The sequence below is a fragment of the Nanorana parkeri genome, unplaced genomic scaffold, assembly GCF_000935625.1.
Source record: "Nanorana parkeri isolate BGI_ZX_2015 unplaced genomic scaffold, ASM93562v1 scaffold2447, whole genome shotgun sequence".
NCBI lineage: Eukaryota > Metazoa > Chordata > Amphibia > Anura > Dicroglossidae > Nanorana > Nanorana parkeri.
The window spans coordinates 107,025-123,198 of record NW_017308715.1 but is presented as its reverse complement, the minus strand read 5'-3'; the positions used below and the strand labels follow the sequence as shown (position 1 = coordinate 123,198).

Sequence of the window (16,174 nt, the reverse complement as noted above, 5' to 3'; positions counted from 1 at the left end):
CGCTGTATCTGCACCGATATCTATACTATTGTGGCCCCTCCTCCAACCCCCCCCGCCACCCCCTTTCCCATGTAAATTATTGTTTGCTATGGAACGTAGCCTGAATCTTCAGACGTTCTCTGCAGTGGCAGTGCGCTTGGAGTTGCTTCTGCTTTATGAACTGAAATATGTGCCCAAAAAAGGCAGGCAGAGGAAAAATAAATAGACACCTGTATTGCTTGTGGACTCTCTGCAGCTGATATTATTTTTCTTTCTTGCAATGCAATATTCCAATGCACCATACAAGCGATTTATCTTTTATATTTGACCAAAAAACTGGGTAATAATAAATGTTTCCTAACATAATGTTACAAAAAACATTTTTTTTTTCAAAATGTTCAGTAATTTTTCCTAATTATAATAAAAAATCCGTAGTGGTGATTAAATACCCCCAAAATAAAGCTCTATCTGTCCCCAAAAAATGATATAAAATTAATTTCAGTACAGCGTTGCATGACGGAATAAACGTCAGTCAAAGTATCGCAGCGCTGAATACTGAAAAATGGCCTGGCCAGGAAGGGGGTCTAAACACCTGGTCTTGAAGTGGTTAAAAACGGCCACCCCTGTTAGAGTCCACTGTCCGGCTGTTGTGATTTAAACAAACAGGTAAAGGGACATTTAATGTGACTTGAAACAATAAAAATAACTGATTTTTAGGACCATTGGCTGAAAATGATCTGCTATAGCACATACCTCATATGATGCATCTTAACTTAAGTGCTATATTTCAAAAAGGGTGGCAATCCTGAAAGTTAAAACCATGTGAAAAAACAAAAAATCTCTACTTGGAGTAGAAGCTAAAATTTTAGTTATGACCCCTGTCAGATTTTTTTTTTTTTTTTGCCATCCGTATCCCACTGGGGAGACTTTTTTCACATCCTGTCCAATACCCACAAGAGGAAGTGAGGAAATCTCAACAACTCCTAGGTGTGAACCAGGCCTAAGTCTTCAAGCGCACATGCGCCAATGACGTCACAAAAGCTAGCTTCAGAGATATCTCTGCAATGGGAAGGATGTGGATGGACAGGACGCAGTCCAACATAAGTACAGTATGTAGTAACTTGCAGATAAGTAGAAACTGTAGGTTTACTTCCACTTTAATCATAGCATAAGCTTTTATGCAGAGCTAGGAGTTCAGAGAGGTGCAGCTCGTAGCTATGTAAAACATGAGAATTTGTGAGTATATTTGTATCCTTGAACAGCATTTTGTAAGACCTCCACTTTGTCCCCACATTGATGTTACTTCTGTACTAGGGCCTAGTGGAGCCAATGTACAGGAGGCTCCGCTCGCTCAGCCTCCTGTGACAGCTGTCGGGATGGAGAGCGAATACAAACACTCAGTGATCGCTGAGTTTTTGTACATAATTGAGAACATAGTATGGTTACTATATCCTCAATTATGAATGAATGGGAAGTGAGCTACATCACCTCCTGTTCATTCATGATTGTGGCTATAGTAAACATACTCTGTCCTCATGTTATCAATGAACAGGAACACTCAGTATAGAGGATTCCTGTTCATTCATGATTGTGGCTGCAGAAAAAGAGATTGAGGACGCTGTATCCTCAATCTCTTTTTCTATTTTAAATGGGAAATATCAGGGGTCGGTTTTAGGCCCCTAATATCTCCCCCAAAGCCCCTAAAAGTAAAAAATGAATCAATAAAAATAAATATAACACATTTAAAAGTTTATGAAAAAAAAATATATTAATTTGTAAAAGTAAATTTAAAAAAATGTTTTTTTTGTAAAAGTTCAAATAAAAAACATTTTGGGTTTCGGCCTGACATTTTTTTTGTTTCGGTTTTGAAATTTTAATTTCGGTGCACCTCTAATTTTTCTTTTCAGTGATGAGGGTCACCAGGATAAATAGAGTGAATCTCCCTATTGGGGACAATAAAAACCTGACAGGGGTTCTAATCCCTCTGCACTCTTTCAAAAACGTAAGATTTTAGCTTCAGTTGCATATGTAAACAAAAATAGCTTCATTCATAGAACATGCATCAAAACCAAACTGGATACATAAGTACTGGCTATGTTTTTTTTTAACTTGAATATGGGAAAGTAACTTTATGGAAAAAAAGTTATTTAGGCAGTACCTTTTTAGATCAAGTCAGAACTTAATTTGGAATCAAGTGCATGATTTACTATTGGTCTGTATAAATAAAGAATGGGAAAACTAACGTGAGAAATATGCTGACCAGCAGTGAAAGAAGAAATAGCATTAGGAGGCAAAATAACCTCTGTCTGCATGGACTAACTAAAAAAAATCAGAAGGGTCAGTTTGGTGGCAGTAGCATTAAAGAGCCGGTGATGGGCGTGGCAGAAACAGGCACCAGGGCCAGAGGAGAAGAGATCCAGGAACTTGGAGCGAGGTGAAATCGGGAGCTGTAGAGTGATTGACGGGTACAGACTCGGGTTTGCCAAACATCCTCCACTTAATCTACCTTATTAGAGAGACATGTAGAGCAGATAAACAACTATGCTTCAATGTTTCAGTCACACCCAGCCTTACTCACTCCTCATTTTGCAGGATGGGGATATTTTATGCAGAAAGATCTTTACATTTCCAAGTGCAAAATGATCCTTTGCATGCTATTGAAATACGAAAAGTGGAATGAGCAGTCTGTACCTCCCCAGCTTTCTGTCTCTGTAGTGACCTTCTGCCTCAGGTCCTTCTATGCTCCTATCTTCAAAAAAAAAAGTAATTTATGTGTAATGTTTCACGAGAGCTGCCTATAATTGATGCAATGTAGAGGCGCAGCGAAATGAAAATGTTAAAACCGAGGAAAAAAAAAAACATTTCTAACTTTTTTTTGAAAAAAAATATCTTATTTATAAACGTTTGTTTTTAAAAAAATATTTCTTTTTTACTTTGTTAGGGGCTTCGGGGAAATATTAGGGGTCTAAACAGACCCCTGATATTTCCTTTTTTAAAATAGAAAAAGGGATTGAGAACACAGTCGTCAATCTTTTTTTCTACATCTCCTGTTATAAACTAACAGGAAGCCTCTATATTGAGTGTTCCTGTTCATTCATAACTTGTAGAGCTAGCATGTTTACCATGTCCACAATCATGAATGAACAGGAAGTGATGTAGATCAGTTCCCATTCATAATTGGGGACACAGTAACCATACTATGTCCTCCATTATTTACAAACACTCAGCGATCACTGAGTGTGTGTACCCGATCTCCATCCTGGATCGGCTGTCACAGGAAGCTGAGCGAGCGATGGGGGGAGGAGAGCTTGGTCTGACAGCTGACTCCTCCCCTGCACCGCCAGCTCCTGGTACAGCTGTCACCAATCTCCCCCCCACACCGTCGTTCTCTCGATCTGTCACAGGAGGCTGAGCGGTGTGGGGAGGAGAGACACCGGCTGCTCACATCGCTCTCCTCCTCCTACACCGCTCTGACTGACACTTTCTCTGCTCCCCGTTGGGAGACATTACAGTGCTCAGCAGGGAGGAGAGAAATTGCAGATGCACCGTTATTACGGTCCAAAAATGGCACTTTAGGCATTTTGCCAAAAGTGCCATTTTTGGCCCATATGTTTTGGCGGTCGAAATTTCAGTGCACTTCTAATTCCATGGTTTTGCATTCTGTTCTCCCTTTATGTTTGGACATAGTAGTTGTGCTTGCAATGGGTAAAACAAAAGTAAAAGTGACTAACATACAATGGGAGGAATTTATCAAAACTGGAGCAGACAAAATCTGAAGCAGATTTGCATGGCAACCAATTGGCTTCTATTTCTCATTTTCAAATCCCAACTGAGCAAACTGAAGAGAGGCGCTGAATGGTTACCTTGGGCAATTGCTCCAGTTTCTGTCACACTTTTTTTTTATAAATTCCCCCAAATATATATGCAATGGAAAACCATATCTTTTACAGTATGGAGGCAAATTCAACACTGCTAAAATATACAAAAACACATGTCAGTGATATGAAGGCTAAATGTAACCATGTTCAAAGAAGCATAATCGTAAATGAGAGGCTGTACACTGGCCATTGCTGCTTTGTGCCATATGAGTTTGTTTGCATCGTGAGAAAATACGTAGGATAAAGGTCACTACTACTTTCATAATGTGACGTTTCTTATTTAAAATAATGTGCATGCCACATACTAGTGGGCTTGTTTTTGTAGTACAATGGTTATGTGCATTAACCCTTAGCAATCAGTCAATTATTGTTATTGATTTATGTTCTCGTTAGTAATTTCCCTATACATCTAGAAACTGCTGCACACTTCTTTTATATAGTGCATCCTATAAGAGTAGATTTTACAATTCACGTCACTAGATTTCCACTTCCAGTTATTTTCCACTAGTATGCAAGTGGAAACCTGTGCCAATTTGTATACTTTTATTTTTGCCTCATTTGCCGTTCAGTGGAAATGACACTGACAAAGGTAAGCTTACCACATAAGTGATGTTAAATGCATATGGGTTCTGTATAGTTTTCTGTTACTGAGACTGATTTTATAAATAAAAAGGGAGCTGCTGGCCCATATCACTCCATGTTGGGTGACTAAGTACTTCATATTCTATTATTACAGCCAATGACTATTGTAGATTAGCTGCCCTCTTTAGTATTGGTCTGTAAAGTTATGTTCCTTTTTTATAGGAAACCTAATTCTTAGATCTTGTTCACTCACAATTATGTTTATAATGGTACTGTCCTTTTGATTTCTTATGTTTGATTCCCTTGGCGGCTTTTTGAATCTTCTTATTCATGGTTTGATTATCATTGTCTGGTCAATGTCTGTTTTACGGATATACAAAAAAGGTTGACATGTTCCCTGAGTGTGTTGTAAAGTAGCCACCACTCCAACCTCACTCCCGTGATGGACAACAATCTCATGTTTAGTTTCTATTGGAGGTAAAGTCAAGCTTGGAGCGGTGGCTACTTTACAACACACGTGGGGAACAAAAAAAGGCACCCTCCAGAAGGAAGGACTGTCAGTGCAATGCAGTTTAATAGGAAGCTACACACTGTGTTGCTCACCAGGGCTGACTTCAATTTGGACATTGGACCCTGACTTTAATTTGAAAGGTGAAGATTTTACGGCTGTCATGATTCTGGCTTCACTACCCAATGAGCCATGATGGACTACAATCTCCTGTTAATTTAGTTTACTAGATTGTATTGAGATTGTTGTCTCATTACAAGAATGAGCTTGGAGCGGTGGCTACAACACACATGGGGAAACAAAAGTAGCCACCCTCCAGAAGAAAGGACAGTGTCGGCAGCAACTCAGAGATGATTTGATGATCTACAGCCGAGTGACACACAGATAAGATACATTTTGCTAATAGTTAAGGTGCTTGAATGCATTAAGATTTAACTCCTGAGTTTAGTGTCGCATTAAACTGGCCATATACAATGTAAATTTCGGCAGGTCCTTGATGAACCGGACAAAATTCACACAGTAGTGCCCTTTTTGGCACCCTCCCGTCCGGCATGCCTCGATCAAAGGAGCCAGATGGAAAGTCTATAGCTGCAAACACTATTCCGGTATTCTGACAACGGGTGGCGGCTGCTGTCAGAAATCAATGGGAACGGCGGGGGATTCCTCCATCCTTGCTGCTTAGTGTTGCTGGAAGAATCTGTATCGCCAGCTTTACACTTCCAATTATTCTAACCACTAGACGCTGCCTGTAGAGTGCTAAGCATAATCCTGCTCTGAACAAACAGCCAGAAAGGTAAATATTTTTTTTATATAGGAATAATAGGAACCCACAACAGACCTATAGTGGGGGTTTCAGAAATGTGCCTGCAAAAGGGGGAATATACTTTAAAAACCACACCACACTCTGGAAAAATGTATACACCTGGGTGCATAAATTATTATTTAAAAAGCTGGGTGTCATGTGCTGCAAGGTATAAAAATCTTACCTTTCAGCATGCCGTTCCCTGCACACAACATCCAGCTACCGGACACTGAAGAGAGGGAGATGCCTCCCGAGCTGTACAGCGCTCTGGTTGTACCTGCCTGGTTGTTAGTCTTTGTGAATACAATACACAGACTTCTTCTCAATGGGGATTTTGTGAAATCTCAGACACATCCTTCTAATAGGTTGTTTTCTAATACTTTTATCCCTTGTGCTATTTCAGAAAGTCACGGTTGTCAGTGTTTTCTATTTGCTTATATCTAGGATACACTGAGGAAGAACTTGGACATGGTTAATGTAGCATTTGAAGAAGCGTATAAGACTTTGGATTTAAAGAAGAAACAGTGTTTGGAACTCCTCAAACAGCAACAAAACACCGCTATAAAACGCCATGAAGTCCGTAAGAAAGCAATGGCTCACCACAAAGTCACAGTTGAAAGCCTTCTGAAGGATTGTGAAAGCCTTGTGGATGAATTTGAACCGAAATGCTTTCTCCAGGTAATGTTCAAAAGGTATAATTGTAGAAATTGCAGATGCGTTCCCTAATGTCACACTGTCATTGCTCATTTACTAAAGGCTATGCAGCTTGCGGTTCCCCATGTAGAATGTGCTCTGCTTTAGGGTGCCTTAAATTACTGATGGACGACTGAATCTTAAATCAGTGTTGGGTTTATTTACAAATGGGGATATACATACATTCTAATTACAATTAAGGAAAATGGAGAGGGGGTTTTGGAGGGGGTTAGTAGGGATAGGAATTGAGGTTAGGGTCCTTCAGCTAGCAAGAGCGCGCGCGCACACACACACACACACACACTGTTTTTTTTTCTCTGCTCAGAACACTCCTACAGTCAAGAATGTAATTTGCTAAACCTGCTGGAGAGTCCAGAAAGACTGTCTTGTCTAAGGCTGGGTTCACACCTGGGCGCTTTTCAGCGCTGATGGAAGCGCTGAAAAATGCTCAGCAAGTCAAATCCCATTATTTCCTATGGGCATGGTTCCCACAGGATCTAAAAAATGCCCTACGCCCAAACAAGTACAGGAGCTTCTTTGGGGCGCATTTCCACGCGTATCCATTAGGATACAGCCGGATAGCTGTCGTAAACGCGCGTTTCGTAAACGCTCGTCATAAGCGCATATTTCGACCGCCCAGGTGGGAACCCAGCCTAAGAGGTAACCAAGGTTACCATTGTTCCTGCTTCTGAGCTAGGTTTACGCAGTTCTTCACATAGGAAGAAGGTTCCATCAAATGCTCCTGCCCCCATCGGCATGTATGCTGCACAGGTGTGGGCAGTAAATACCAGCAGGGGGTTTGGCTTGATAAGGCACCTCAGGCAGATCTTCCCTTCTCCAAAAACCCTTTGATTCTCGTTTACGTATCACCAAGCCACATTGCTGTTTCAGTTCAGGTTATCAAGGAACACTTAGATGTCAATTTTATCAATTCCAACACCCCACACCATGAAGACTGACCATTTCAGCTGAGAACTAGCACTCGCACCTGTGCACACTGCTACTTCTGTCAAAAACGACAGCTGCAAGTTGTAGACTTCTTTTTGGGAACTGGTTGCCTTCAGCGTGATAGCCATTCTTGTTGGGCACTAAAGATGTTTGCCAGCTATTTTTATTGCACCAAAAAAAAATGTTTAAATCAGTTTAAAAACTTTAATCTATAAAAGCCTTTTTAACCAGTTGACATCCGCGGTGTTAAACCCCATTCCCATCCAGGCCATTTTTCAGTATTCAGCGCTGCGGTACTTTGACTGACATTTATTCCGTCATGCAGCGCTGTACTGAAATGAATTTTATACCCTTTTTTGGGGACAGATAGAGCTTTCTTTTGGTGGTATTTATTCACCACTGGGGTTTTTATTTTTTTTATATATTTGAAATTCACGCCATACAACCGATCAGCGGCTATAGAGCCGCTGATCGGTTGTATGTGAAACAGCCGTTAACGGCTGTAGTAACAAGCGGGTCTTTCCTGCCCGTGCGCGCGCGCTAGGGGGCGCGCGCGAGCAGGAGAAAAATGCCGTCTGACGACGGCAACCCGCAGATAGGAGTCAGCCGTCCGTCCGTTTTTTTCTTAACGGGCGGATGGCAAGAGGTTAAACTTCCCTCCTAAATGGGTGTATTTTCACTGAACTTTTAATTTTCTTTGAGCTAAAACTGTTGCTTTCAGGCAATGGTATGTGAACTCGCATACTAATTAAAGAAATACAATCTACTTACTTATAACCCGACCCTATACAAATGTCATGTCTTGAGAAAATCATTCATATTTGTGGTCCTTGAAGTGAGGATCAATAAAATCACCTATTTTGTTGTAAATGGATAAAGCAGTGCTGTCTATAAAAGTGTTATTTTAAAAATTCAATTAAAGAATGGAAATCGATAAGTATGTTCGATTTGAAGAACCTACCTACGGGCTGAGGAATTGGCTAGGCAATTCCAGGGGATTGGAATAGGTGGATTAGAAGTTTAAATGTTAATCGGACCTGAGTCCTCCTGGATTAATGGGTAAAAGTATAATATTGTATTTGAGGAAATGCAACAGTAGATATGCAGAGCAGGAAGAAACTAGGAAGTGGATTAAGGATGGACTGCCAGATAGGGAGGGTATGTATAAACTGTATTTTTGTTTGGTTTTTCTTTTGAATTATGGCACTGAGTTTGGTCACAATGTATGGAAACAAGGAAAAAACTAAGAATGTCTGATGATAAAAAAATCCAAAACAATGTTCACATTTGTCAACTTGTATAAACATTTTAATGATAATAAAGTATTAGCGTAACTCCTGCTATTGCTACCACAAAATGTTATATGCCAAAAAATTAAGCCGTGCATTTAATTTTTTAATGGGAGCTCTGCAAGAACAGTTCTGGCCTAATGAAGATGTATGCATAGTGTTTGTGTGTGTTTTGTGTGTGTTTGTTTATCACAGGATTATTGTGAACAGCATATTTGGCCAACTAAATCCAGAAAAATCATCAAACTTCCTGCCCATTCAGTCTGTGTGGTTTCTACTGCATCGGGGAAAGTGCCATTGTTAAGGTGGCCATACACTTTACAACCATCGCAAGACCTTAGTCTTGCGATGGTTGTAAAGTAAAAAAAAAACGTACGATCTACCCATCTTGGACAGGCAGATCGTACTTGCGATAATCGGCGGGCTTCCGATGACTGCAATGCTGAATGGGCAGTGTGCGCGTGCACACACCGGCCCGTTCGGCATTGGTCTCCTGAGCATCGTTCAAACCAGCCGAAAATCGTAAGATTGTTGGCTGGTTTTCTAGCATGCTCCTTAGACAAAAGACATGTGACCGTACAGTAGAAACGGTTGCACGTCTTCATTCACACTGATTCTCGCACGATCGTGGGATCTAGACGTAACATTTCAAGTCTAGACCTACAAGCCAGGCAAAAACCTTACTCTCCACCAGTTGTCCCACTAAACCTTGCCTTGGAGGCTGTGAGCAGGATCGATCCCTGGTTTATCTGTGAGTGATTACAGAGGTCTGCAGCAGCCCTCACTATCACACCCAGATAGCCAGGCATCGATCCTGCTCACAGACATTATTTCCTTTGCCGGAGCTCAGAACTGTCAAAGCTCCGGCCGAAGGAAGCCGGAACTGACGGGAGCTGCTCTGGTCTCAAATTTCCACTCTCAATAATGCGCCCTCGCCTTATTTTTACTCGCAAAATGTGAGCAGGCGAGTGGAAATTTTAAGCCCGGTGTATGGGCACCTTCAGACTCTGTGGACTTGGGTACTTGAAACATAGCTATTTATTAAAAAAACCTTTTTTATACTGCCCTTTTTTGACACTTTTTTTTTTTTTACCAGTTTACCACATGTGTCTCTGTCATACTTGTTTGGTTTGTGTTGCCTCCTTTATTGTTCAATCTTTGCAATTTATTATGCTTCTAATACATTGTAAACTTTCTTTCTGTTTCAGATGGCTTGCAGTCTAAATAAAAAGTTAGTATTAATGCTTGCAAATTAATTTTTGTTTTTGATCACAAGAAATAGTAAACGTGTCACAGGTAGCCCTGACATTGGGGACATTTATCAATTAGTCACAAATCAGGCTGCCTTTCCTTCAGCAAAGTCTCCAACAGGCTTACAGACTTGTGTGTCAGTTTCTGGGCAGCCAAGTGCAACAGATTGTTGCATCTATAGTAACCAGATATTGACTCTAAACAGATGCACAATTAAATAATCGGGATCAGGTTTTATTCTGTCACAGATCTGCAGTAGAATAGCTGAGGGAGGCATTTGAATTAAGCTGTAACCTTGTAATCTGTTGTATAATCTGTCTAACTGCTCCTGATAAACATAGCTTTTCTGTGTGACAGAATTGATAAATGTCCCCCATAGTACCTAATAAAGGTGCACCGAAATAGAAATTTAAAAACCGAAATAGAAAATATTGTCAGGCCGAAACCGATACCGAAAATGTTTTTTATTTTAATGGTTTTTTTTAAATTAATTTTTTAATCTTTTTAAAAAAAATTAAATATTATTTTTTTACTTTTTTTAGGGGCTTTGGGAAATATTGGGGGTCTAAACAGACCGCTCATATTTCACTTTTAAAATAGAAAAAGAGATTGAGAACACGAGTCCTCAATCTCTTTTTCTGCAACAACAATCATGAATGAACAGGAATCCTCTATACTGAGTGTTCCTGTTCATTGATAACTTGAGAGCATAGTATGATTATTATAACCACAATTATGAATGAACAGGAGGGGATGTAGATCACTCCCGTTCATTCATAAATGAGGATATATTAACCATACCATATCCTCAATTATCTACAAACCCTCAGCAATCACTGATTGCTGAGTTTATGTACCCGCTCTCCTCTCTGACACGCTGTCACAGGAGGCTGAGCGAGCGGTGCGAGAGGAGAGCCCAGCCTCCTGTGACAGCGCAGTCTCGGCCCCCACACCGCTCTGCCGCACTGTGATAGGCGGTCGAGCGGTGTGGGAGGAGAGATACCGTTCTCTTACAGCGCTCGGCCGGCTGTCACTTTTTCTCTGGGACACGCTGGAACACAGAGCAGCGCCCAGCGGGGAGAAAATAAATCACGGATGCGCTGATGTATCGGCAGGAAAATGGCACTTTCGGCATTTAGCCAAAAGTGCAATTTTCGGCAAATATGTTTCGGCGGCCGATATATCGGTGCATCCCTAGTACCTAACAATAATAAGAAAATGGGTTTTCCTGTGCAGTATCAGAATGAATGTTTATTTAACAAACATGTAGCGAGAGCGGACTGCATTAATGACCAGCATGGTCCAATTTACAGGTAAAATCTATTTTCCATGTAGCTGCTAGATTTCATTTGACTTTTGGCAGGTTTCAAGAGATGGCCTTTCAACCACTGCATCTCTGCCAAAATGATCATTCCTTTGGTGTTGGGCTATCTGGAGATTCTGGAGTCCAGACCTCATACACCAACTTGATGGTGCAGCTTCAACTGTGCAATCTAATACGGTGCCCTATGTACACGCAGTGGTTACTACTAGGTTTGCACTGATACCAGTTCAGATACCAGTGGCGATACTTGGCATTTTCACGAACGACCAGGGTTGCAGCTGGGACCTGGCTCTGGTGCTCCACCGCTGTCCTGAAATCATTAGTCTGTATTGTTTTAGAGAAACTGTCACATGGCAAACAAAAATCTATCTGTACTTGTAAGTACTTGGACAAGTATCAGTACTTGTACTTGCAAAAAATGGTGTAGGTGCATCCTTTTATATTTATAAAAAAAAAAAATCATACATTAAAACAGATGTACAAATCCCAGGAGCTCCTTACAAATGACAGCTGCCTCCTAACTTTTGAATTTTTCTCTAGTCTAGTCTTGGAGCTCAAAGTATCTGTACTTGTACCGAGTACGGCATTTGGTATCAGTGCATCCCTAGTTACTACAGTGTATTACATGATCCCCTGCCAGGGAGGTGTGTGTGTATAATTAATATATATATATAATTTCTGATGAAACACCATCTCAGTTCTTTCTGATGCAAGCAGGTTGTGTAGGGTTGTTTTTTTTTTTTTTAGAATCCCTTAACATTTGATCTAGATATATTTGACCATATTGTTCTCTTCACAGAATGACCTCTAACCTTGACCTGATGGAACTCACTGCCTCTCATGATCAAGATGTTGTAAATGCAGAACTTATTCATGTGGATGTCAAGCCAGTACTGGATGCCATTTCTGCAGTGACTATTACAACAAGCGCTTCTAATGGTCAGTAATATCTCCTTGTCTTTTCTAAATATGTGTACATTTGCTACTACTGTGTATCTGCATCTCTGACTATAAAAAGGTTTATGCAGGTTACAATTGTAGGGAAGGATCTAGACTGTGATATTTATCTTTACAAGGTGTCGGATCCTAAATGCTTGTGGCAAGTTTGAGATTATGAAGTGTGTACTGATAGTGTGCCTACTAGAAGGATCTGTACTTTTTGTTCACGGCCTTAATTCTACTCTCGGCTTGGCCTGGGAATATGAAATTATAAAAAAACTGGTCCAAAAACTATTTAAGAGGGCAGTTTCCAAAATGTTTTAGGTGAATGCAGTGTTGCATGTTACGCCATGGTCTTGTAGAAACGGCATAGTATTATAGCGCCTCCATTGCATTAGCTCTCGTTCAGATCTCTGCTGTGCAGGAGCGTGTGCAATGCCATGCGCAATCCTGCATAGCATGAGATTGGATTCTGCAATGTTAGGTGCTCTGCGGTGCCATTATTTTTTAATGGCACTCCAATGCACCTAGTCATCTCCATGTGTATTGCATCAAACTGCATTGCATGGCACCATGTTGTTGTGGTGCGGTGTGCTTTTTAAAATAAGGTGCATGCACTTGCAATTTAGCTGTAAAAAGTAGCCCATTCAATACTGCAAGTATTCCATTCAACGCACCTGCGATGTTGCATCTCAGAGATGTGAAGGGAGGCTAAGTAGAGCCAAATTACAATGCACCCCTGAAATGTCACTTGACTTTATCCCCTTGTTGAACTTCAGCCACGCCACAACATGTTTCTGGTGCAGAAGGAAGTCTTGAACCTCCTGCATGTAGGCTGTAGGAATGGCTGTTCATATGACACCTACAAGTGTTTGATGCAGCTGGCAGTGTGCCCCCCCAGTGGAAAACCAGTAAGGCTGTTTCCATGCTAGTAAATTCATCAGAAGTTAATGTTGTACCCGGTATTTAGTTATTAAACCCTAACACTACCTTTCTACACTATCTTTAAAATGTAGTTAGAGAATCTGTATGTTATTAATTTCCGGCCTTCCAGAGTTCTCAGTGTAAATCTTATGTTCTGTGGACCTAGGATAGGAAATAATCAGGGAACTGTTGCTCACACCTGCTTTTTTTCCTACAGTTTTTCAGCCTAAATTTAATGGAATTTCAGTTAAAACCATAACTAAAATATGGAAACATGACCAAACGCCCACTAAGAAATACTCTGTAAGTATCCGCTAGTGTAATCATTTTATTGATCAGTTCTCTGTGAATATCTGGCACACTGTTCATTGTCATATTTTACAGCCTGTCCAAAGTCAAGAGTTCTGTTATCTTCAAGGTCAAATACAAAAAATGGCCATTCGCTTGTTATCTATAACAGAGATGCCAGAGTATAAACACATGAGCTTTGAGGTAATATTGCACTCAATATTTTTTATAATTCATATTTGGTTAATCATTGGCAATGTTGCACAGGAAATACCTGTGTTTATTAGGGTTCCACGGGTGAAAGCCGTTATCACCTTGCTAGATCATATTTATACCGGTAAAAACAATTGATGGAAGTCCCAGCTGTAGCAAGGAAGCATTTGCGTGGGATTTTCAGTGCTTGAGGTTTATTAAATTGGCAAAAATAAAATTTGGGCAATTGCACCCTCATCCCTACACAAAGCTGCCATATGACTGGCATTGCACTTAAAGCTCCACTCCAGCCAAAACGGTTTTAATTTTTATAGCCCCTTCCTGTCATGGCAGAAAGCAGTGGGACATACTTTATGTCCAATGAGACACAGATAAAACACATTTTTAATGGGGAAAGCTTTGAACTTCCGTTTTATTGCTGCCTGTGCCTTCCTGTCCCGGTGATAACCACAGCCCCATTTCGTATACTGCTGTCAAGGGGACCGAAGTTGAGGGACAATCTTTCCAATGTTCCCCAGGAGCCGCAAAAGATATCGATCCATGTTGTCTGCCCCAAACTCTTTTTTTTTTACCACGTAAATCAGTGGAAGCTTTGAGCCTCCAGCTGTGTCAGAACTACAAATCCCATTCTGCATCTATCCCTGGAAGTCATGCCTGTAGCTGTCAGTCTTAGAATGCCTTATGGGACTTGTAGTTTTACAACAGCTGGAGGGTTAAAGTTTGGCTACTCCTGTTTTAAAAGAACAAGTGAAAATATCACTGTGTTGCACATATCTTGAGCAGAGTTGTGGGAGGATCCCAGCAGACCCACCCCTTTCAGGTAGCCTATAGAAAACGACAGGAGTGGGCGGATACAAGACCAAGTCACCCTGCACAAGTGGAGAGCAGCAGTGAGTGGTCTTTACTATAGGAAGCTCCTGCAGAGGCAAGATTTCACAATGGATTACTACACATCTGGAGGAAATGCACAAAGAACTCCAAGATTTAAGTAAAATATACACGTCTCCTGTATTTAGACAATATTTGCTTATCCCGGAGATCAGTTCTAACTCTTCCCCACTCTTTTGGAAATTTAAAATGTAACAGTTTGGCTGCAGTTGAGCTTTAAAGCGTCAATCCACCAATTGAGAGTTGAGATCTGAGCTTTTGTTCTGATTTTTCTCTCCTGCTGCAGCCGTGACCAGCGAATCTCTGTTGTATTTGAGCTTATATTAAGCAGAGTGTAACATGAGCAGTGGAAACCCCAAATGGAAAGTCGGAGCACTGGATACTACTACGTGGACTGGAACAAAGCTGGAAACAGTGATATGAAGATCCAACCACAGGAGGCCCCAAGGGATATGTAAAGCATATAAATCCAGCTTAATGGTAATTAATTGTGACCCCAGGGATGCACCGCTACCGGGCATTTTCATGAGTACTCATGAAAATGCCCCGACACTAAGCGCCCATACCGGCGCGTTGGATTTACTAAATGGAACCCGGCACCGTAAACGGGTGCTGCTGTGCACAGGGAGGCTGCCGAGGTCCCCAGCAAGGTGCCGGCAGCTAATCTCCTTCCGTGGAACCAGGCTGTTTGCATCCGCCTGCAAGACCGACCAGGACCTCTTTTGAGACCCCACACAGCCACCTGAGATCCTCCGCTGGAAACATCAGGCCAACACCCCGGATGTATAAAGCATTGCTGGGATTTGTAGTCCTCTATAGCCTTTGCCATTCGGCATTGCTGTATAATGCATCGATTGGGATTTGTAGTCCTCTCTAGCTGATATTATTCTGCTTTGCTGTATAATGTTGGGATTTGTAGTCCTCAATAGCTGGTGGTATTCTGCATTGCTGTATAATGTATTGCTGGGATTTGTAGTCCTCAATAGCTAGTGGTATTCTGCAGTGCTATATAATGTATTGCTGGGATTTGTAGTCCCTCTACAGCTTAGAGTCAGCGGCAGAACTACCAGAGGTGCAACATTTGTAGCTGGAACTGGGCCCTGGCACTTCACCACTACTCTTAAACCATTAGTCTGTATGGTTTCATAAAAACTGTAACAGGACACTAAAAAAAGGTGTCTGTAATTGGTATTGGCGAGTTCTTAAGGAAAAGTATCAGTATGTGTACTCTGGGGGGAAAATGGCATCGGGGCATCCCTGATTGTGGCCAATTGCTTTGTGGGTGAAAGAGTGTTTGGAGTTCCTCCCTTCTTGGTTATTTAAAAAAAAAAAGAGTGCTGGTAGTTCACATAGGTTCAATCAAACCTGTGTTGTGCCAGTGTGGGCCAAAGCAACAAGTTTACTTTAATGGCAGCCCCACTACTGGCAATTGGGGTATGGGGGAGCATTTGATACACCTTGCTTAATAACTAGCTGAGATTAAACTATTCTATACCTGCTTACCAGTCTACATGTGGTGGTTGCGTTGTTTTTGGGTTTTTTTCCCCCCCTTTACCTTCACCTGTTGATCAAGCTAGTAACAAACTTTTGTACTAGGGTGGCTATGTCCTCTTACTGTATCTATGGAGGAGCGGCATTGTCACCCTAGGCTGCTCTCCTGAGTTGGAC

The 16,174-nt window shown here is 41.2% G+C and overlaps 1 protein-coding gene across 1 annotated transcript in view; it reads left to right on the top strand.

Moving 5' to 3' along the window:
* The window catches only part of LOC108801698, a 27,805-nt gene that overhangs the window by 6,224 nt on the left and 5,407 nt on the right, over positions 1-16,174 (top strand). Inside the window, exons 3-7 of the mRNA XM_018573602.1 lie at positions 6,194-6,427; positions 9,888-9,910; positions 12,054-12,193; positions 13,335-13,420; positions 13,502-13,609. Coding sequence (XP_018429104.1) covers positions 6,194-6,427; positions 9,888-9,910; positions 12,054-12,193; positions 13,335-13,420; positions 13,502-13,609 — 591 coding nt within the window. The remainder of the gene's footprint in view (positions 1-6,193; positions 6,428-9,887; positions 9,911-12,053; positions 12,194-13,334; positions 13,421-13,501; positions 13,610-16,174) is intronic.